The sequence below is a fragment of the Penaeus japonicus genome, unplaced genomic scaffold (assembly GCF_977035675.1).
Source record: "Penaeus japonicus unplaced genomic scaffold, GWHDUDI00000001_assembly GWHDUDI00000036, whole genome shotgun sequence".
In the NCBI taxonomy this organism is placed as follows: domain Eukaryota; kingdom Metazoa; phylum Arthropoda; class Malacostraca; order Decapoda; family Penaeidae; genus Penaeus; species Penaeus japonicus.
In genome coordinates this window covers 20,420,571-20,444,570 of record NW_028234438.1, presented here as the reverse complement: position 1 = coordinate 20,444,570, position 24,000 = coordinate 20,420,571, and the positions used below count along the sequence as shown (strand labels likewise).

The 24,000-nt window shown below is 37.2% G+C and overlaps 1 protein-coding gene across 6 annotated transcripts in view; it reads left to right on the top strand.

Annotated features, from left to right (window-relative positions):
• The window catches only part of LOC122248384 (furin-like protease kpc-1), a 439,251-nt gene extending 420,790 nt beyond the window's left edge, over positions 1-18,461 (top strand). Inside the window, exons 14-18 of one of the 6 annotated variants that reach the window (XM_086531726.1) lie at positions 1,814-2,152; positions 3,677-3,985; positions 12,773-12,808; positions 15,253-15,458; positions 15,904-18,461. In XM_086531726.1, coding sequence (XP_086387852.1) covers positions 1,814-2,152; positions 3,677-3,985; positions 12,773-12,808; positions 15,253-15,458; positions 15,904-16,215 — 1,202 coding nt within the window. In that variant the 3' untranslated portion in view covers positions 16,216-18,461. Of the gene's footprint in view, positions 1-1,813; positions 2,153-3,676; positions 3,986-12,742; positions 12,809-15,252; positions 15,459-15,903 lie in introns of all 6 variants that reach the window. The other 5 variants (XM_086531725.1, XM_086531729.1, XM_086531728.1 and 2 more) reach the window with 5 other exon arrangements.
• Positions 18,462-24,000: the final 5,539 nt, after the last annotated feature.

Genomic DNA, 24,000 nt, shown 5'->3' with positions numbered 1-24,000 from the left:
TTATCGTTACTATATTGTTTAGGTGTGAAGGGACACTTAGATATTCATCTTCCACCCGAAAAAAAAATGTCTGCCTGTCATATAGTTACTTGTTTTTACGGGCGATGGAGAGCAGCTCTCGCCAAAGTTAAAGGGTGTTAAAAGAGCTTATGCATTGAGTTTTAATGGATTTTAGGTGCAGGGAGTAATTTTTGTCTTGCTGTATATTGACTTGAGACGAATTACAGAACGTAGATAATTCGAAAAAGTTATGCAACATTATTAGTTAATATGTATTTGGAATTTGCATATTCCATATCTTCGTCTTTTTAAATGTGAGTATTTTTTTGTTATGGTGAAAAAATATATTTTAGGGGAATAGCAATATCTACACATTATTTTTTGTCTTAAATTTATTTTTTTGCTTATGATATGAAGTAACAATTTACCCATTTCAACCTCCTTTAACATTAAGAAAAGCTAGCAAAATAGTCTTAAAAGTTACATCATTAGCTGTATTCTTATTTATAACAATTAAGAAATCACGTATTTTTTTCCAGGCTATCCTGTTTTTGTTCTATGTTAAATCGAACTGAACAGCAATAATTACAGAAGTTTTAGAATGGAGATATTCATGCGGAAAAGATGGATATGACATGTTTATTTTTCTTTCTTGGTTCGTTATTAGTGTTGTTTTTATTATTGATATTTCTGTTTGTTTAATCATTTAATTGTTTATTTATTTATTTGGTTTATTTTTTTATTTGTTTGATATATTTTTATTTATATATTTGTTTGTCTGTTTATTTACTTGTTTGTTGACTTGTTTCGAGGTAAGAAAAGGGTGTGCGGAGATAAGAAATTATCAATAATTTTGAGTGCTTGTCATTTTCTATCCAATGGAATGTTGGATACCGGAGTCGGAAGACCTTTTACCATAGTCGATAATTATTAACTTTATTTGCCTTTGTTTTTAGAGATTATAGGCAAGAGGGGATTTTTTTTTCTTTTTGTTGGCTAGTTTATAAATCGTAATTAAGTTTATTGTATTTTTTTGTGTTCAAGAAGTGACCATTGATTTTTTTTTTACTGTTTACAACGATGCAATATAAAAAAAAATCTATAAATAACTTTATCAGATTTGGATTTCTATGAGAGTTCAGAGGGAAAAAGATGCATGGTGGTTTGTAAGGATTTTTCCTTTTGTGTGGCCATTGTTTTCCAGTTTATATGCTAAGGAAAAAACTAAAATGGAATCTGTAATACGATGCCTGAATTTAACTGCATGGTTTTTTCTCTCTCTTTGTCTCTCAAGAGTTGATGATAGAGAGTTTTGGTGATGGAAATTTTGTAATGTTCATTTCTTTCTTTTTTTTGTTGTTTGATTTCTTTGAAAGATTATTGCACCAAAGTGTAGACTCATTTATTTTTATTTATTTTGTCTTCAGGGTCCAGTTTGTATTATACATAGTTTTTTTTTAAGTATTTTTTTTTTTTTTATAGTGGTTACTCTCCCTGCTTTTCATAATCCGAATCATAGGCTCCACCAGGGTAATGGCTACCTTAATTTCTCTCTTCAAGTACGCTGTGGTTTTGGATAACTCTCTTGTGTGAGACTGATTGCGCTAGATGACTTTTGACCAGTGCTTTGGTGGCGGGGGGGTAGTAGTACTGGACTGACCATGGGGGGGGGTCACGGGCCACGATTCCCACTGAGTGTGTGCACCCGGGGAGAGGCAGACTACTTTGATCATAGTGTAGCTAAAGTGCACTGCCCCCCTTCCTGCCTGCTGCTGCCTCTGCTGACCCTTCTGTTCCTGCTGCTGCCTTCTAGGAGCCACCCTACTGGAGCGCTGGACACTCATCTTTTATGGCACCAGAACAAACCCAGACAAGTGGCAGGCACGCGGGGGGCGCAGAGACCGTGGTGGGGGGGTGGGGGGAGGAAGGGAGACCGCCCCTGCCATCTCCCGTCCTCCTCCGCCTCACCCGTCGACCACTCCTCCTACCACGACCACCACATCTACCACACCACCTGGTACCACACCTAGACCATGGCACTCTTACCAGCCTAAAAAACCCACCTACTCCTTACCCCCACAACCTCCACACTACGAGTCGCATCCCGCCCCCATTCGCCCGCCCAATCACCGCGACAGCTCCTATCACAAGGGTAACTAAAGGGGGTCTTCCCCAATCTTCCCCAATCGGTAGCAGCACCCTCGTAATCAGCATGCGAATGGTAGCTCTGAATGGCAGTTGTGCATGCTTTATGTGGGGCCTTCCTGTTGATCTCACATCCAGCGAACCTCTTTTGTTGTCATTGTGGCTGTTGTTGTTCCCGGAGCATGGTTTCTTGGAAACGTTGAACTAAAGACTGGATTGAAATGAAAAAAAAAAATCCATTTTAAATGTTCGTTCTTTTTTTTTCATTCCGTAAAAAGGAAAGTACAAAGGTACTTTAATAATATAGCACTGGAGACATTAAGCGTTTGTCTAATGAAGGACTCCTGCATGGCGGAAGTTGAGTATTACAATTGCGTCTACAGGGGTGTGGTTTCCAAGTCATTCCGGGGGGAAAGCATGAGACGATTCTAGACTTTTCAAAGGCCTTAATAGTATATATGTGGCAATGTGTAACGAAATTATTTGTTGGTAAAAAGAAACAAAAAAAGTTGTTTAATATCCACGCCTCCAAGACTTGAACTGTGGTTACTGATATCCTCAAGGAAGGGACATCAGTCACCGGCTTTGACTGCAGTACCCCATTCATCTCTCCTCTGCCAGTGTAGCCAGCCTTGTAGGATTAAAAAAAAAAGAAAAAAAAACTTAAACGCCACTGTCGAGTTCCAGACTTATTGTTGCTTCGGAGATGAGTCAGTTGCATGTTCGTCAATAGTGTATGGTTTGCTTTCAGTTCCCTTGAGTGTCCTAGAATAAATTCCTCACGGATTGTTGCCCAGAAGCGCGCAGTAGTGAATAATTCCCACATGCTGGAATGACTGTAATTGTGAGTATGAATATAAGTGTAAAATCTGTAGTAAGAAGAGCTGTACTGAGGATGGCTGATGTAACCATTGTGCTTTACGGCGAGGATGGCATTGAGTGAAGACAGTCCATCGAGTTCAGCTGACCAGGGCGGTGCATGAGCGCCAGAGCTCCTTAAGAGAGGAAGCATGATGTATTTTTTTTTTCTTGTTAATATCCTTTGTTATGGTCTGCTTTTGTATATGGGAGATTATGTAAAAGGAGAATATAAATGTGGCTGATGTTTTTTTTTTATTATTATTATTACAATGTGTAAAGAAACATGCTCATATTGTCCTTTCTTTTGCCATTTGTTTTCTTTCTATTTTATTCAGTGTGCTCTTAAGACCTGTGCATTATATTAAATGCTTGTGCATGTATTTTTTAATGATTTTTTTTTCTTTTTTAGGGATAAATAATAATTATGATTTGGATAAAAAAATTCTTTGACCTAATGATAACCTATGAGTTGCATTACTATTTTCTTATGTTTTTCACTGATTCAGATACTGGTTAGGATGAAAAGCGGGTCATTGATGTACATAATCATGACGAGTTTATGGAGGGAGGGATTAGGGAGATGAAGAAGCATGCACTGATCATTCTCCTGTTTCCCACTCAAATGCAGTACGGAAGTGCAACTTTGACTAACGGGTCTTGTTTCCTGCAGACAAAGCTGAGGTGAAGGAGTGGAGCCTGATCCTGTACGGCACGGAGACGGAGCCGGGGCAGCCTGTGTCCCCGCAGCAGGGCGACCAGTCCCCCGACGACCCCCACGCCAGCGACCCCGCCGTCCACCAGTCGATCGACACCACCGAAGGCAAGACGGAGACCCGGGACCCTGACAGCTCGGGCGTGGGCCACTCGTCGGCTACGGCAGCCTCGCCGACCCCGACGCCCCAGACGCTACAGCTGGCAGCCCTCCAGAAGGCGCTGCCACCCGGCTGCAGCCGCGTGGACGCCGCCGGGGCATGCATAGGTTTGTGCCTTGTGGTGGTGGTGGTGCACTTGGTGGTGGGTGGTATCCTTGTGGGGCAGCCGAGCCCATGGAAGGCGCCGAGCGCTGGGGGGCAGCCCCGGCACTCCCTACACGGGCGTCGGCTGGGCGAGGCCCTGCGCGCCGCAGGAACACTTGTTAGTGAATCTAAGTGTGACGCCCAGCAAGAGGGGGGGGCTGCGCATAGTGCATCGCCAGCCTTATTACAGCAGCCGACCTTGTTAGTTAGGTGCAGTTAGTGTCAAGGATTTTAGCTTTTTAGTCTTTTTATTTGTACAACGTAATGAATGGATTTACACTTGAGGATGATGAGTCCCTTTGTCGTGGCTGAACCGGAAGAAAGCCCTTCAGGAGCAGGTCAGTAGAGTGATGTCCATGTCCATGACCTGATGCTTCTGAAGCCAGGGCCGAGATGGGTCTTGGAGGTTAGTCTACTGATGGCAACATTGACCAGATAATTCCAGGGTTTATTAACTATAATTTTCAGCAGAGTTCACAAAGACTGAAACGAAACAAAAATTAAAAAAGTAAAAAAAAAAAAAAGCTAAATCAAAAAACCCTCCAGCTCTTTTGATGTATAGATGTTTGAAAGCTAAAAAAAAAAAAGGCTTTAAAAACATGGAAGCACAGACTTCTCATCTGCCCTTGAGGATTGTTTCATAGAGTGCCTTTGGCATTTTATACTCATTTTTACTCTACAAACTTTAGATATATATATAAATATATCTTGAAGCTGCCTCTGTAGTCTTGGGCTAGATAGCCTTGTGAGTGTTGAGCTTTAGTGTTGGAGCCAGAATTCTAGCCACCAGTTATTTGAGGGGGGGGGTTTTGGCCCTAATTTAATTTGGGGGGGGCCAGACTTTTTACAGAAACTTATGGCATTTTTTAAGATTATTTTTGTATTTTACTTTTAAAAGGTCTTATGGTACATGTTCTTTTTATTTCTATTTTTTTGTATACTTTTATTTTTGGTTCTTTTATTTTTCAGTCAATATTCGAGATTCCCAGTTAATTTCAATGTGTTCCGTATGTGTGTGCGCTGGAGAGGGAAGGAGGAGGAGGAGGAATTGACAGTGAAAATGGAAGTTAGGTCAGAGTCTCTCTTGCCAGACTAACGAATGGGGAAAATCCTGTGTTATCATTTATGGCACGTCTTCCACCAGGGAATATACACCAAAAAAAAGTCTTGTAGCCATTTTGCTTACATACCGTTCAGAGAATGAGCTAAAGTGGGTGGAGAAATCATAACCTGTTACTAGTAGCTAGTTGTCAGAACCAGCAGCTGAGATAGCAGGTGTTGGCAGGGACCTCTGAGAGAGAGAATTTTTTTTATGATGTTTTATAGCTCGATAACTCTGGTAAATTCTCTACAAGCCTCTGGCTATGTCTTAGGTGCCTCCTGCATTATGTACATCATGTTGTTAGTAATATTATCATAGTTTCTACTTTTATTTATTGGTATTATTATTATTATTATTATTATTGTCAGTAATTCTTTATTCCTATTCTTTTATTAGTAGCACTATGATTTCAGTTAGGATTAATAATGATCATCATAGTGATGATATTTATCATCATTTCCTCGTATCATGGATATTCCTAGTTATAAGATGAATTAAGTTTTACCCTTTCAAGAATGTGGAAGTATTTTATACCAGTGCCATTACGCGTGTGTGAAACTATTGCACATTTCCTTGATGAGAGACCATTAGTATTATTTTTGCGTGTGTGCAGCAATAGTTTGATGGATATTATAAGACTTTCACAGATCTTGTATTATGCTCATTACATATATTTTGTACTCTTGATGGCTCCAGCTGCATGTTGGCTGTTACAAGTCTGAGGACTCTAGGGGAATGACGCATTGAAAGTTGACAATATAAATGTATCGGTTATTGTTGTCAGTCAAAACGAGTCCAGGTTCATAGCAGAAGGAAATAGACTGTTGTTCAGTTTGTGTAGGTTAAGTAGTTATATTTGCTGAAAAGTCTTTTGATTCAAGTAAAGTTATGTCAATTTTTTTTTTTGAAAGTAAGACCTAAATCTGTAGCATGTAGGTAATTGATTCCTACTTTTATTGTCTGTATATTTAGGGATTTTCAGTACCTATTTTAATGATCAGTAATATCATCGTTGCTATTTTATTTTCATTATTATTATTGTGTGGTGTTGATATAGTTTTTATAATTTTTTCAATTTATTTTCATTTCTTTTTTTTCTTTTCTTTTTTTCTTTATACTGTATCTATTTATTCATTTTGCATGGGTGGACCTGAGTACGAGTTTTCTTACCTCACTTGTAACCAAAGATTTTTTTTTGTATTGTGGTTAAACTGGTTGGCTTTGCTACCTAGTACTTGTATGAGTAAGGTTCCCTCTGTTATGTTATGAGGGGACACATTTTCATTGCCGAGATGTAAAAATGTTCTACAGTCACCAACAGATGTACTTTTATCATTTTTTAAGAAATCATGGGTGACCTTGATATAAGACTATAACTTTCGTCGCGTGTGTTTTGACTCAGTGACTGTGAGTTGTATATAGTGAATGTTGATTGACTGCAGTCTCTCTTTTGCTAAAAGATTAATAAAAACAACTTTGCAACGAGCTCTGTATAACTCGTTCATCACCACCTCTCACGATGTATATAAGTATGAATGTGGTGTCCTTTATGTGATGTGCATCTTTTTCCTTCCTCTATTTTCTTTTGAGAAATGGTGCTCATCAGGTGATGCCAAGTTTGAAAATCCTTCTTAGGGTGGGAGGGGGGGGGAGAAGGCTAGGAGGAGGAGAAAAAGATAAGAAATGGAAATAGGAGAATATATTTATCATGTTCAATAAGTGGGGCTCCGTAATCAAGGAAAGTGTTTAATGTATGGGTTTCAGCAGATACTTTTTGTGTTTTTTTGTTTTTTTTTCTTAGCATTTCTAGATAACAGAAGTGGTAATAGAAGGATTTTGTGTCATCTTTTGGTGCAATATTGATTCTGATCTGATTGTAAAATGTAAATCATTCTTTAAAAGAGGAATAAGTATTTATCTAGTTTGTAGGAAGGTTCAGATTATTTTTTGTTGCTAATAGACTTCTAGTTTTACATTTGTGAAATATCAAAATGCACTTTTTATTTACTGCAATATAACAGAAATATAATAACAAGATGTATCTATATAATATTTTGTCTCTTGTCTGTTTAAAGACTGTTGTTTCATGAAATATGGATTGCTAAACATAAACCTGTTCTAAACCTTTGAAAAAGTAAAACAAAAGACATTCCAAATATTAAATGCTAATTATAATCTTCTTGAATATGAGTGGGGTTTGTTTATTTCTCAGAATCTGAATTATAGAGGAAATTGATATTAAGAGGAAGAGCTCTTCATTTGATTGATCCTAAAATGTTTTGATCATTTCAAACAAATTTGAAGGATGTAAATTTTCTGTACAGTTCATAGTTGGATTAACAAAAGGACTTTTTAATATTGATTTTAATCTCCTGTAAATAGTCAGGGAGTAAAAATAAGAAATCATTTGGTAATATTAGTCTTGAGTAATTGCATGCATATATCCTAATGCATTGTGATATGAAAGGGGAACGAAAAAGTGTGTTTTTTTATACGAGTTATAACACAAGAAGTAGAGTAATAAAGCGGGTTTCACAATAGCCATTTCTAATCTTTACTTGCCAGACTACTGCTGTGAAGAAAGAAAGATATCATGTGCACATGTGCAGGCAGGTGCTGGATATGTTGTATGTACTGTATGTTAAAGTGTTTATGTAATCTTAATGTGGTACTTAAGAATGGAACAGAGCGAAGGTTTTTCATCTTGTTGCCACTCTCAGCTGGTGACGTACCTTGAATCACATATGGCTAATGATTGTTATGTTTTTTGATAGTGAGTAGGATGTAAGTTTGCATGATTCTACAGGATTAGGTATATATAGATAATGAAGCGAGATATTCTGCACTTGTTTAATCACGGAGAGCATCAGCGGTGTTTGTGAAAGGCTTTAGTGTTAATGGTGAATGCAAGTTTTACCTCTTAAAGGTCTATATTATTGTTGTTTGTTCACTATAGAAGTTCTTTTGATTTTATTCATATATTTTACTTCGCCGCTTCCAGATTTTGCCATACTTTAAGGTGCAACCTTTTTTAAAGTGTTTAGTTACATATCCGCAATAATGCAGGTTTCAAAAGTTAGTGCAGGAAGTTCCAGAATACAAAATATTCTCCTGTTTAGCTTTATCTATTTACTTGTATGGTTTATTATTTTACACATGTATCCAAACTTCCACATACACACGTTTGCAGAAGCATATTTAAATATACACATCTACTAAACACAACACCGCCCACGCCCATGCCCACGCACACACACACGCACAAGCACACTTGAACAGGCACACGCATACACACTTGAACAGGCACATGCACTACACACTTGAACACTTGCACTCTTTGAGTCCCATACATGCACACTAACAATCAAGAGCATACACAAATGCATTCAAGCACATCTATATGCTACCTATATGAAATTACTGTAATATAGTTTCTCAGCAATAAGATATTGAAACCATCAGTTCCACATTGATGTTTGAGATTAGAGTTCAAAGAATTCTGCCAAATCTTTTGTATTTTTAAACATTTTCTTTCTTTACTACTTAGTTTTACTGCTAAATAGTTTCTTGTAATCTTCCCTATGTTTTTGTTGTTTTTCTTTATTCATGGGGCATAATTTTCAATTTCTTTTCTGGTACATTGATATTCTTAGTTATTTGATATAAGAGTTGATATTATTAGCAAGGTGATGGATACCCATCATGGACTATGTTTTGTCATGGATATTACTGTTGAAGTTTTTGTTGGTGATGTTTTAGTTACTATGAGTAAGTTAGACTTCATTATTATGAAGTTACATGCCGTTCGTATGAGATCTATGGTATTTTTATTCACTATTCACTGCAGTCTTTTCTGTCTCTGAAAGTGTTCTTATTATGGCATTTCTTTTGCAACGTATTTTGGATTAAGTGCTGTGTCATGTTCCTTGTTTGTTGCAATATACTGAGAGGGTTATTTAGTGCTTCTCATAATTATCAGTCTTAAAAGCAATTGCGAGAAAAAAGCCCCTTTCTTGAAACTCATGGTTGTGACCCTCATTTCCTGAGGGTCACAGGATGGTTTGAGAAATATATAAATTTTAGTAGGAAGAGAGAATATCCTGATAATACCAAATAGGGCAAAGTTTTCACATTAGGAATACAAAATATAAATTTCTTGCTCATTAGAATATGGTAAAATTGAGATTTTTTTTTTTTTCTATCTATAAATCGTAATGATGAAACACCAACTTTATTTCTGCTGTCAGGGTCACCAGGCTATAAATGTGTGTTCAGGGTCACATATAAAAAGATTTGGGAAAAAAAACTGATGTACAATGTTCCTTCAATTTCTTACACTACTTTTGCCTTCTTTATATATATATTCTTGGTCTTTGTATAAATAATTTTTGTTTGTGCTGGCAGTGATTATGCTGTGGTTCAGTGCAAAACTTGTGAATCCGGAATGTGAAGAGAGAAAAGACATTTTCTGTTTTGAGTTCCTGTTTAATTGTTAAATTTCCTGTAGTTCCTCCTGTTTTGATGTATTTTAGGTTGTTGATCGGAAGATATTTGTTGAGAATTCCAGAGAGCAGAATTCTTCCATGTCCATTCTGAAGTGTAGGGTCCAAAGAGGGGAAAAAAGAAAAAAGAAAAAAAAAAAGAAAAAAGTAAAAAGGTAGAATAAAATATATTTTAGATTGTTTTTATTTTTGTTTTATATTTTTATTTTTTTTTGCATGGATGAGTATTTTTTTGTTATAAGTGTTGAGAGAAAGAGAGAGAGGGAGAGATATGACGATGTGGAGAGCTTGTCGTTGTGCATTCTGGACCGTCATTGAAAACCATCCGTAAATTGGCTGAGGTATTTGAATGTCCTCCTAATAGGATGGTACAAGTATTTCTCCTTAGTATTAAAATTGGTGAGTTTGTAATACTGCAAGACCTCAGTATGTCTTGTAAACTGGACTGAAATTGAAAAAGAAAATGAGAAAAAAAAGAGTGCGAAATAAAGAAGTAATGTTTAGTAAGCTTAGTGACAGTGTGTGGCTTCAGCTTGAATGATTCTGTATTATGCTGAAGTTTATTTATATTAAGTACCTGTCAGCCTGCCTGCCTGTTCACTTGTTTTCTTTATGTAATACCGAGCTCAATTGTGAATGCTTGATAGAAACTGGTTGAAGGAAAGATTTTTTTTTTTTTTAATGAGGTGTGTGTATTTATAATTAAGGAACTTTCTGTGTTGGTGTTTTAAAGCTGCAAATCTTTTTATATATTACAAGTTTTTTGAGGGAAATGGTTGTGGAGAAGTTTAGTGTTCTCTGTCACATATCGTATGTTTGTCTTTGTAAAGAGGTCACAAGTGACTTAAATAAAAAGATTTTTTTATCCATGTCTTTTTTAACTTTGGTAGTTCATAATGATTAGGCTCTTTGTCAAACCTTCAAATACCATGAATGTGACTTCCATGGAATAGCTTTATCTCACAGAAATGAAGCTTGATTTGATTTTGGCAAATCCTCAAAGATATGCCAGCAATATTTGTGTGATCAGCATTTATGATGATTAAGTCAAAGCAGATTGTTACTCTCTTGCTTGCTCTTGTTACATTAAAATTTATCTTTGAAATCTATTCCACAGTGATTTGATATGCTGCTGACCACATACTTTTAGGTCACATTTTTCTTGTGCTGAATACTTACCAATTAATGAAATGTAAGAAAAAACTGACAAGGCCTTGCTAGTCCATTGACTTTAACCCGTTAATGACGTGTGACAAGATATCACGTCAAGTGGTGGCAGCCGCTGGAGACGAGATATTTCGTCTTGGCTATCCTCCTGGCTGGCGTGCTGGGTGATCAGGTGTACAGCACTTGGCCGCGGGCTATTCGCAGCCAGGCGAATAGCCCGAGGCATTAGGCTTATGTGTTTGAAATATCCTGGCGTTTCGACCATTTCGAGCCAAAACAGCCCCGTCATTAACAGGTTAATTAAAGAAGGCCATTCAAAATTTTAAGGACTGTCACATACCTGAACAAGTCATGATTATATACTTAAACTGTTGTGTTTACCATCCTGGAAGAATGATCTTGAGCTCAGACTCTTGCTTTGCTTTTAATTGGCTGAATTTTGTAATTAGCCAATTAAAAGCTTTCGGACAGTTGAAGATAATGAGCATAGTATTTTACGATGTCTCAAGGTTTGTGTGCGACTCATACATACTTTTGAAATAGTTTTTGATGATTTATTAGAAGCATGCTCTATCCTTCTCCTATGTTGCAATGCATCTTGCAGCAGGATTGGGAAAATGTTAAAAGGCAAGAAATGTCTTCCCATAAAGGAATTGCTAACAGCTGAGGTGTTATTTTTATTTATTTTTTTAAGCCATGTATGTATCTTGGAATGGCAGTCTAAATGTATTTTATAAGTTTTCTTTTTTGGGTGACAGGTTTTCCATATTTTTTTTTCTTTATACATCTAATAGCATTAGTTAAGGAGAATCAAGGTAACTTTATAAATGCTTTCTATATCATGCAAACATTTACCATTTCAAGGTGGAGGGAACATCTGTGTTGGTTCACACTATTTTTATATTTTTGGTTAGATTTTTCCCTTTTTTGTAGTGCATGCTGCAATTTCAGTCAAGTACCAATACCAGTATGCCTTCAGTATTGAACATTTATAGTCTTCTTCCCTAATAGGAGTTTCATGTTAATCAGTAATGATTAATCATTGTGCACATTAATTTCAAAGAATGTTAGTACTTGTATTTGGAAAGCACTAAAATCTTTTAATCCATTTTTAACGTGCTATTGTTTATAAAATATTATCAAGATAAATAAAAAAGATAGTGTACAAAACTCCATTTGCTTTTTCTGCATTTAATCAAAGGCTCTAAAATTAGTATAATATACATCACTGAAAGAACTGGTATGGTTTGAGACGATGCGTGCTCCACAAGCCAGTTTGATTTTGCCTGACACAATTTTTCAGTTTGATTTATGGCTGGTGTTATTTTGCAGATGAATAGAAAAGTGTGTTTGTATTTACAGATGTTTTATGTAGTTAGTGTGATTTATGTAATTTATGAAACTCTTAAGGAAGTGTAATTATGTTAGATCATTTTATTTTATTTCTGGAGTCGGTGGATTATTATGTAATACGACTTAAGGTACAATCTCTCCATGTTTCAAGTAAAACTAAGGCACTGCTGTGTTATCAATGAGTCAGTCCTTCAAAAGGAACTTGTATTTAGAGGCACACTTTTTATATTCCTCCTTTCTTTTTCTTTTTTTTTGGCAGGCATGATTTTGCATGAAACGGCATTTATCTAATATAATCATTTTCTTATAACTGTGGAAGATATACTTAAAGTAGATATACAACAGGTTTGCCATCCCTCAATAGCTAGACTTAATAGCACAGATTATCTTAAACTCAAAAGCAAGAGAGAAAGAGGAGGAAAGACTAAGGGTTAATGCTACCCGCTAAAGAACTAAACATGGCTGTCCTACCCTGGCTTGCATGAGGTTCAGTGCCGAAACTAAATACTTGTATATACATATTGTAATTGGTCGAGAGCAGCTGCATATATTAGCCAGGGATGGTTAACTCTGTATGAGATTTCTGCATGTTTCAGAATGTTCGCAACCTTTTCTAATTGATACAGATGTGGGTACTAGGAAGAAGAGAGAGATTCTCCTCCGTAAGTTACTTGTAGCGGCAAAGAGCTGAGTTTTTCTTTTGCATATTGTCTTCAGATGGACATCATATTTCCAAAGTTCAAAGCCTTTGCTGTTATAGTAAAAGTGATACGTATACATATATATATTTTTTTTTTCATTAGAAAAAAAAAAAAAGGCTTAGAATTGTGGAAATATATTTGTTTCTTGGCTTGACTAATATCTTTTATTTTATTATTTTGCTTCTACTTGCTTCTTGGGGCTTCTGTCTGTATTAATTATATGCTTATTAATATGGGTTATTGTAGCTTTATCATACTGCACAATGGTTTTATGAGTTTAGCTTCTTTTACCTTATTTATCCATGCATGCAACTTGATTTGTGCAATTAAAGTTACTTTATTTTCTCTCATAGTTTGTGAGCCCATAATACTTAATCTAAGTTTGAATACTTGTTCCTAGAGATTCCTTTTGGAGAATATGGAGATAAAACTAGTTATAAGATATGGGAGAAAATTATTTTGTATGACAGCTGAGGGTGTCCTTTAGTATGAAGGATTATTAGTATTAGTAAAGTGAAAGTCTTGTATCAGGGAAGATCATCATTGTTTTAGCTTATTTCAGGTTATTTATTTAGCCAAATGAAATCTAATTGTTTATCTTTTTTTGTTCTACTAATGAAATATAACATTTTGTACATCAGGATGATTTATGTGATGTTTATTCTCAGCAAAATGAGTGTATGTGCTATAATCTCTAATTGTCCTCTGTCTTGCCCTTTTCTCATATTCTTATTATTATACATATCTTTTTCATTCTGCCCTCCTATAAATCTTCTTCACACATGCATCTTACACAGCCCAGTAAGTCTTCTAACAAAATCTACATACTAAAGCTTCCTCACACACTTCATCTTTGATATACATCCCCTACCTCTGTGAAGAAACATCCCTACCTTATCCCTCTCCTGTGGCATTCATTGTTGCCATTTTTTTATCTCTCTTTAAATTTTAACAGCCTGCAAAATTCTTTTCTAATTTGCTCTTACATTATACCTTTTGTTTTTCTCTTCCCCACTCCCCTCTCCCCTTTCTTCTCTTCCTCCCTTCTCCCATTATTACTCAAAACTCATATTGCTGCTTTTTGAGCTGCCACCACCCAAACACCACAAGTCTTTCGGCTACCTTAGCGGCCGTCGGTTGTCGTTGTGGCAAGTGGCGGCTGTGGGAGGGCATAAAGGCCGGGGTATTGGAGGTGGAATGGAGTTAGGTGAGCGAGACCGCAGCTGTGTGGTGGTGTTGGCTGTCGGTGTGCGTGTTGGTGTGGGGCCTCGCTGGCAACACTCGCCTGCTCACTGTACAGGTGAGTTGTTGCAGATTAACCTTTTTAAAATTGCCAGACTAAAATAAAGAGAGAAGTTAAACAAATCCTCACCAAGTAAACTCTAACCATCCCTTTTTGAACTACAAAACTAATGAAAGCTTAAAAGAGTAGTTTTTATTGAGCCATGCATCTGAACAAACTAATTATACAATAAGGAAAAGGATTAAGACACTTTATATATTGCATAGAGACCTTCTTGTTGAAGTATTTTCATATACCTCTTCATTTGACATTATTGTAATGTTAAAGATCCTGCTTCTTCTATAGGCCAATCTTTATTTTCTGATCAAATATTGAGTGAAAACCAAGAGACGTTATTACCACATCAACACACAGCTGCCTCTCCTTCCTTTTATTGGACAAGAGCACCTTCTGATGGAGATGCTTTCTCTCGTTGTACTTCACTTTCACTCTGTCCCAGATTCTTATTCCAGACGGGTTATCTTACACTTGGAATCTTTCTGCCAACTAACCACCATCTGTAAGTTGTTGCGACCATGCCATGTGCAGACAGAAATTTGTGATAGTGTGTTCGTAGTGTCTGGGTCCTGGTGACTGACTATTCAGTGTGCACTTCATCTCTGCATGTGATAAAACCTTTTAGAATAGTTGTTGTATTATGCATCTACTGCATATTTTTTGTATAATAATGCATATATAACATTTTATCATTCCATCAGCTTTTTTTTTTTTTTTGTATGTATGAGAAATTTGTCAGTAGAACTTAAATGATGTAGGTGTTGATGCTGGCTTGCAAAAGACAGCGTTTTATAAATCTATATGGAGTGTTATCAAAGTGCATGACATTTTGTATTTTTAGAACCATGTTTCCTCAACACAATATAGTGATTATTGATTTTTACTCTTTTTTATATACTGGAAATTAAATTATGGTATGATTTTTTTCTTGTCAAAAATAAATGGATGTCTCTGCATGACAGTTTAAACTTGTCCAATGCAATATAAAGCTTATTAACATGAAAATGTGAAAGATACAGTAGGCTCTCATGACACATGAATATCTAGCAGCAACATCTAAGACACAAACTTATCCAGACACTGACAGTTCAACCTGCACTTACAGAATGTGAGAAGAACCATCTTCTGCATGAAGGTGTGTGTGTAGCCTCTTGCCCAGAGAACTACTATGGCTGGTTCCCTGAGAGGCTAGGAGCCACAGGACCACCAACATGCAGGCCCTGTCACTACACTTGCCGCAGCTGTTCAGGACCGCAGGATTACGAGTGTTCGAGTTGCTGGGGGGATGCTGTGCTCTACAATGCTTATAAGGTATGCCATAACCTTTGAATTAGGCCATAAGGTAGTGTCTAATCTTGTTGATGAGATAGTCTGTAAAATTTTGTAAGAATATTTGTTCTTCTTTTTGAGGAATACATTTAGGCAGATTTCAAAATTAGTAGATAAGAAAAGGATATCTGTTGTATGACTTTACACAAAGTTTGATATGACATCATTATATGATATAAGAAGTAAATTCAAACTAATTCTATCACCTCATTGTTAGTCATTTCACTATAGTGGTTACATCTTGAAAAATGTATAATCATATAAGAGTACAAAGGAATTGAAAGAGATTCTTGTACATCAAACCCTCTTCTGCTTTGAATACAAATATAGACACACAAGATAACGTGTGAAAACAGACATGGCACTTTATCATTGGCATTGGCATTTATCCTCCTATTTGATAACCTTTTTTTCCCTCCCTCTTCAGGGTCAGAACTACTGTCACCCAAGCACCCTTCATGATGCCTATGAGAGCCTCCAGTCCTGGTACAAGTTCTTGCTGGGGATCCTCCTATGCCTGCTCATCCTGGTGCTGATTCTTGCTGTGCTGGTCTTGCGAGCCAGGAACTCGTCAAGGAGGTCGTACCCTGTCGTCGGAGTGCCTGCCCTCAGCCCAGGGGGTGGTGCCAAGTCTGCCAGTAATGGTGGCAGTGCATATGCGCCCGTTCCGAAGGGAGATGCGGACGACCTGCTGACAAAAATAACTTTCCATGATCTTACGAGCGAGGATGAGATATAAGGGTAATATTTTTCAAATTTTAATTGGTATTGTGAATGGAGAGATGTTAAAGAAAAAAAAAAAAAAAGTTTTATTGTGAATTGAAAAGTTTTTATTGTTCTCTCGTTCTTTTTGTTAGTACTTATAACGTAGTAATATAGAAATTTAAAAGACACAAAGGTTCACCTTCTAGTGAACATATATAAGAACTATGAGGCATTGTTGTAAAGCAATAAAAAGATCAGCAGTTTGTATCTTAACGCATTTGGAAAAATGTCTTAAGAATTTCATGCGACAAACTGTGGTCTATTCATGTGGGGTTGAGAAGGTAAACTTGTTTTAATTGTTTGTTGAAGAAAATGGCTTTGTCCAGAAGATTTTGATAGGTTACCTTTAGATGATAATTTTAATTGTGGGCTATTAAAGATAAACTTAATATGTATACTTAATGTTTTACAAAATGAAAAATGTTGCAAGAGCTATAAATGTTGGGAGAAATTGATTTTATTCTAAGATGTATATTAAATATGTTATGTACTTTAGATTAGGCTTCGGACAGTTAGAAAATTAATGTTTTAAATACAAGTCGAAGAAAACTAAACTATAATCAATGCCTAAACCTATATTTGTACAATTAATTCATACAGAGGTCTAAGAATAAGTTCCAAATTGCTATTGAGTACAAAGCAATGCCGAAAAGTACTCTGGGCATTACTGTCTTTTACTCAATGCTCACCATACAAACTGTGATAGCACGAACATTTCCCACTAAATTTCTCCTTACACTTTGTGGTTTTATAGCACCTTAGTGGTAATAAACCAAGAGCATAGATTATAGGACCATATAGTAGCTGATATGCCATTTATAGATATGTTGCTAATGATTGGTCAATTGATTTTATCATTTACAGAAAAAAAAAAAAAAAATGTACTCATGGTTTACCCACAAACGGTTGTAAGAAGTCATTGAAAATGTAAGGAAGATTTTGTGTGAACTTTGCAGATGGTGAGTGTTCCAACAGGTTCTTGTCTGGTCATCAATAGATCTTTTCATCTTCATTTTTGTTTCTCAGTCTTTTTTCGTTTTGTTTTTGATGATCACCAACTGCCGTAGATTCTCATTAAGACCAAGGGGAAAGAAAATTATATGCCAGGGATACTGAGCAGACTAGATAATATGGGATGTTTTGGTAATCAACTGTTCGCTCAAGTCTCGCTCAAGGCAATGGTAGGGTTAGAAAGAAAAGAAGTGGCCTGGGGAATCAGTACTGTATCTGTGGGTTTCCCTCACGAGCGCTTGATCAGAATGAAGATACGGGAAAGCATTGAACACCAGTCAAAATTCTAAGGATTTGGAAGCAAGTGTTTAAAGAAGATGGATGAACTTTTATATATGATTGATCATTTTAACTTTTGAAAGTGGATTTCGAGCCATTGCCAGATTTGAGAGAGACTGTGGGATATCCAGATAGAAATGAATAGTTGTCACCATTTTTATGCATGGAAAGTATTTTTATAATCCAGTGCCTTTTTAAATGTACTATTCATGAGTACCTGTAGAGCTGAATAAGATTAATATGTATGCTATGTTGGTTCTCCAGATTTTATTATATTTTTCCAATAGTAAGTAGGAGTTCTACATTATTTGCTATGAGCTCATTCATATAAAAGCATTTAAGTGAAGCAGGAATGTCAAATGGAGTCTATTATCATGTTGCTTATTTTATCAGATTTTATTTTATTTAATTTTTCTAATGTGGATTAACAGAAGAGCAACTGATATTAGAATCCTGTCATAAAGATTCATAATGGTAACACAGCCACAAATTACCCTCAAGTGCCTTTAATAATTTCACCAGTTTTTATCTGTGATGTTGACAATTCCTTTACGCGTGGTTTTCCGAAATCTTCAGAAGCTGAATTGCCGTCATACTTCCGTGATTCATTTTAATTCTCATATAGTAAGTTTAGGGTACAAGGATTTTTTTTAGTCTTTTTTTTTTATAAAGAGCAAGTACTGTTGACCATTGTATTTGTATTTTTTGTTCTGGATATTCAAAAAGATAATTTTTTAAAAAGGTATGTTTCAGAACAATATTCCAAAAAGTAGATTTTTGGTCAGTATATTCCCCCCCCCCCCCATTTTTTTTCCCAAGAGTTACTTTGTAAATTATAGTTAAAGTTTTAAATTCTGCTGTAATTAGTCATTGATACAGATGGTGAAGGATGTGTATTTTCATCAATAAAAAGTTTTATATTATATACAAGGACTTTTGAGTATGTATCCCTTTTTCTCTCTAGTAAAGCAGCATGTTTATCTATGATAAAGGTCTCGTGGTTGAGTATTTCTTACTTTAGGAATTTGTGCCAGTAAAAGAATCTTGTTAAGTTGGAAAGTAATGCTAAAGTCAGTCATATTAAAGGGAGATGCATGGGACAAAATGGGGAAGAAATAAGGAGAAGAGGCTTGCATCTGTTGATAAATTTCTTCCCTTACTCATTTGCTAAGCCAAAATATCTGCTCACTATCAACAAATAAGAGGCCTGCACCCACTATTAAAAATCTATAGGTACATCCCTGACTAATGTGCAATTTCCACCAACACAAGTTGCATATACACTATATACATAATATCAAAAGTAAAATGGTGGAATAAGGTGCAGATATTAGCCATTTTCTTTTTGGTAATGGGTATAAATTACACTGTCTTTGTGATTCATTGTACATTGAAAAATAAACTGTTTACAATGTGGTAGTTTTATAGTAGTGTACACCACAAGTTTGTTTCATCCTAAGGTGTGCAAAAGTTTTCTGAGCCATATAAAGACATTCAGATATCTCTGTAAATAAGTCATACAAATTAATATTGACATTAAGGGAAGCATAAATAACAACTGCAAGAAAAGTATGGTGAGAAGAGGAAGTACATGTCCCATTTGATGTTGATTTGGGGAAGGCCTTTTGACAAGATACCAAGAGACAATCAGAGAGGCACCACCGAGGCAGAAAGAACCAGAGCGGAGGAGGAACTGGTTGACGTCTGCGATGAGATGTTATAAGCACTTATGTAAAGTACTATTATTGAACACCAACCTTCAGATTTGTACGTTACCATCAACCTGGAACGTAAGTTTGTTCCTGACTTTGGATGATCAGTACAAAAATATTTTTAACAAAAAAACAAAATTACAGTATTTTGGCAGGTTATTAAACGAAAATCAGGTCAGTTTAATGCACGAAGAAAATCAAATTGAAGAAATTATAGAACCTATGGAAGAAATAAATGCTTGTACATGAAAGTCCTCAAGTCATGGTCACTGACAGGGAGTCGAGACGTCCCCTGGGATGCTCCATCACCCCGTAGTCCTGTGGCCCATAGGCGTGTGTGGGGCGTGTCAGAACAAGCTTTTATTTCAGGGAGCATGGAAAGGAAACAGAAGTGGAAATAGTTTTTGCAACTGGTTTAATTCCCTTTAGAAGGGTCTATATATAAGAGAAATACTAAAAATTACAAAAAAGATTAGAATGTATGCTAAAGACGAGGGTATTGGGTAGCTCTCCCTCTAATGAGTAATCGCGCGATTGTGGAATCTTGTGGAATCGCATAAAAATAATCAAAATATCCTCTTTCCTTGTATAACCTCATAACGTGTACGATCTTATACCGTCGGGAACACCAATGTGGGACTTGATTATGCATTTTGGCCGAGAGAAACAATGTAAGCACTTCTTCCCTCACACCATAAACATACACAGCTGAAGACTCCTGGAAATATGTGCGTTTTACACTCAGCGCCGCGCATCATTTAGAGTGAATTGCAATGCACGCCTATTCAAAATAGGCCTATAAGCTTTTGGTATTATAGGGTCAATGACATAGCCTAAGTGTAGTACTAAGTGTTCGCACTGTTTGTACTATATATCATTACACCCAGTCATCCAGCTTCAGGATCTGCCATCCAACATCGGAGATCAGCTAAAGAGCCATTACTGGAAGGGCGAAGGGAACCATAGGAAGGGCCAAAGGGTCTCCGTTGGAATGATCGAGAACAGACGCGGAATGAAGCAACACCCTGGAAAGACCGAAGGTTCTAGTAGTTCTGTTCCTAAGTTGCTTCTCCGTCAGGCCAGAATAAGACAGTGTGGGAATAAGATCCCCTTACTGTTCTAGGTATGAGATGAGAAGGCAAAAGGAATTATCCTGGCATGAACACAACACTCCCGTTCCAGGAGCTTGTTTATCACAACATCTAGGCGCCCTGAAATGACCCCCCCACCCCAACTAACTACATCAACATTCCTCCTAAGATTGTTCTGCAATATATGTACTGCATCATCATCCAAGTAGGTGACGGCAGTCCCATGTTGATTGTAACATTCTGATCAACAGACAATTTCATTATTCCCTGTTGGGTTGCATTGATAAAAATCAGGTCCAGGAACTCATCGTTGACATGCGTTGGTCTAATCACAGAGAAGAGGTATCTATGGGCAAGGCTGAAGCACCTTCACTATGTGACGGCTGCTGTATCTGAAGGTGTAGTGGACACTGAAATCTTTCCCTACTTCGACGACGTCTTGCGCTGCAGAAGCACAGAGCTTAACCAATGTCTAAGAACCCGCAGCCTATCCTGCTAGATACATTATACAGCCCAAGGGACCCCCGCTTCCAGCTGCTCTCACTGAGGGACGATACATAGGCTGTCTCTTGACAAGGACCTCTTGGGCTTGGCAGTGCCTACGTTCCTAGATCATAAAATCGTGTCGAAGGAGGCAGTCTTAGGAAAGTTGTTGTTAATGTTCCACTGCAGCATACTGAGAATGGGCGCCATTCAGGGATGTGTCGAAAGTAAGAGGATGGGAAAGAATAAGAAGAATAATAAGAAAAATAATTGATCAAGGCAATTTTTTTTTTTTCAATGTCTGCCTGTATAGGAGCCTTTTGACCGTTTAACTCTTTGGCAATATGTTCTTAAGACATTCTAACCGTTTCACAGTCCAGCTTTTTCGGCAACATTATAATTTGGCCGTTACAACTTACACGCCCTCTAGGAAGACTTCAGTCAACCAATCCTAAGACGTAAATTACGTTATCCTGTTCGGATCCACTGTCGCCTGGCGGTTACTGCTGTGGTTGGGCATCACGGCGGGGAAGGACCGAGGTCAGATCGAGTCAGCATACCCTGAGACCTAGGCACGGTCGCCTTAGCGCATATAAACCCGGTGAAGTATCTGCTCCGTAAGTCTGGCTTATCTTAATCATGTCCGGTGAGAGCGATATCGAAACAAAGAAAAAAGAAAAAAATCGATGCACAATGAAATTTCTCTTTCTAAGGACGTTGGAATTGCATGGATTAAAGTACCTTGTATTGGGATTGAGATGGACTAGTGTTTTACAGCAAAATTAAAATAAGCGTTCAGATTTTTTGTTCTTTATAAAAAAGTGTTATGGAGAAATGTGAAACGAATTTAATCAGTAAATACTTTACCGAGATGTTATCAGCTGATTATAATGACAAAGCACATGCTGATGAAATTCGATGCCAATAAATGCAAATATGATCCCAAAATCTCTCTCTCCCTATATATATATAAATGTACAACAAATGTAACAAAGGCTTAATTTCCTTTGAAGGAAAATAAGCAAAGCACTTCACGATCACCAACGATACTAACACAGCTAAGTATTTTTGAAGACATAGCTGAACGGACCAACAGCTTAGAGATCCGTCCGTTTAACTTTGCGTTTATTAAAAGGATGGTACGTGTATGGTAACATGCACGGCATCGTAATAAAAAATGAAACTCTCAGATGAACCTTTATATATATATATATATATATATATATATATATATAATATATATATATATATATATATATATATATATATATATATATATATATTTTTTTTTTTTTTTTTTTTTTGAGAGAATTAAAAATGTAATAGTCTTGGCTCCCGGAGGTAAGTTTAGATACTACTCCTTATTACAGTGAGTGTAAGGTTATTGAATTCAGCTTAGAAATTATGGAGTGCATGATTTTTTTTCTTATCAAGATGGTCAATCAGGCATAACGAATATAATTGCCCTTTTTTTTTTGCTTTTTGCTTTTCTCCCGTTTGTTCTATCTCTTCATCTTCATCTCTTTTCGTTCTTTCTATATTTCTTTATTTTTTTTTCTCTCTCTCTTTCTTTCTTTCTCTCTTCCCCTCCTTCCATATTTTTTCCTCCCTCTCTCTCTCTGCCCTTTTCACTCTCTCCCTCTCTTCCTCCCCACCTCTCTTCCCCTCCATCGTTCTCCCTCATCCCACCTCTCTTCCCCTCCCTCTCCTCTCCACCTCTTTCCCTCCCTCGTTCTCTCCCTCCCCACTCCTCGCCCCCTCCCTCGTTCTCCCTCACTCTCTACCTTCCTCCCTCGCTCTCCCTTTCCCCCCCTCGTTCTCCCTTTCCCTCGCTCTCCCCCCCCCCCCTCGCCCACCCTTTCCCCCCCTCGTTCTCCCTTTCCCCCCTCACCCACCCTTTCCCCCCTTCGCCCACCCTTTCCCCCCCTCGTTCTCCCTTTCCCTCGCTCTCCCCCCCCCCTCGCCCACCCTTTCCCCCCCTCACCCACCCTTTCCCCCCCTCGTTCTCCCTTCCCCCCCTCATTCTCCCTTTCCCCCCCTCGTTCTCCCTTTCCCTCCCCCCTGTACACCGCTCTGCTTATCGCTCCATCCGCTCCCTCCCTTCCGTGCGTCTATTAACGATAGGATGACACAGTTTGATTTATTGAGGTCGTTAAGACGGTTTCAGAGGATGACTGGCTATAAATTTGATTGAAGACGCATGGCTGGGCATCGGAGGGGAACGGAAGGAGGAGGAGAAGGAGAGGACCTAGAAGAAAAAAGAAAGGGAAAGAAGGAGAAAGTGATAAATAAGGCGAAAGAGTGGGAGAAGAAAATGAAGAAAGGTCGAAACAGAGACTAGAAGTAAACTATATGGAAGTGGAGAATATTTAGGTGTCGATATAAACTGCCAGTTGTATAGAATTTACTTAATACGTCATTCTGCTTAACAGATGCATTGTTGCAGTGAAATTGAACCTCGTTTGACGTTAGCTTCGGGTTCCCGAAAACCGCAACTTGATTAAAATATATGTTAAGTGAATTCCTTTTAAGTTTTATGTTTATGATCAGATGGCGAGAGGCAATCGTTTCGGCAGCATTTAAATTCACATCATTATCTTAGCTATAAATTATAAAGCATGTTATGGAAGATTTCAATTCTACTTAATTTCTCGCGACGCAAAACGAGCGTAAAATATAAAGCAAAGTCGAACTAAAGTTCCTCCCTTCAAAAAAAGATTTACGTCGGTTACTCCACCAAAACTCCTTTCTTTGAAACGATAAAAACGGGGATAATCACCTCGATCATTTCCCGCGATTAAAAGGATTTTCTTGGATGAATCGGGTTGGAAAAATGATTCTACGAGACTTTTCATTTCTTTTTAGAGCTTGATATGGCAAAACAATTAATGTAGGCGGAGCTTTAGATATCAAAGACATGTAAGAAAAAACGTATGATTTACAGGTAACCAAAAGAAAATTAGCTGTAGTGTGTAAACAAAAATAGATTAAGAGAGAGAGACAGAGAGAGAGTGCGAGAAAGAGAGAGAGAAGCAAAAAAGAGAAAGAGAGAGAGAAAGAGAGTGCGAGAAAGAGAGAGAAAAACAAAAAAGAGAAAGAGAAAGAGAGAGAGAAGCAAAACAGAGAAAGAGAAAGAGAGAGAGAAAGAGAGTGCGAGAAACAGAGAGAGAAGCAAAAAAGAGA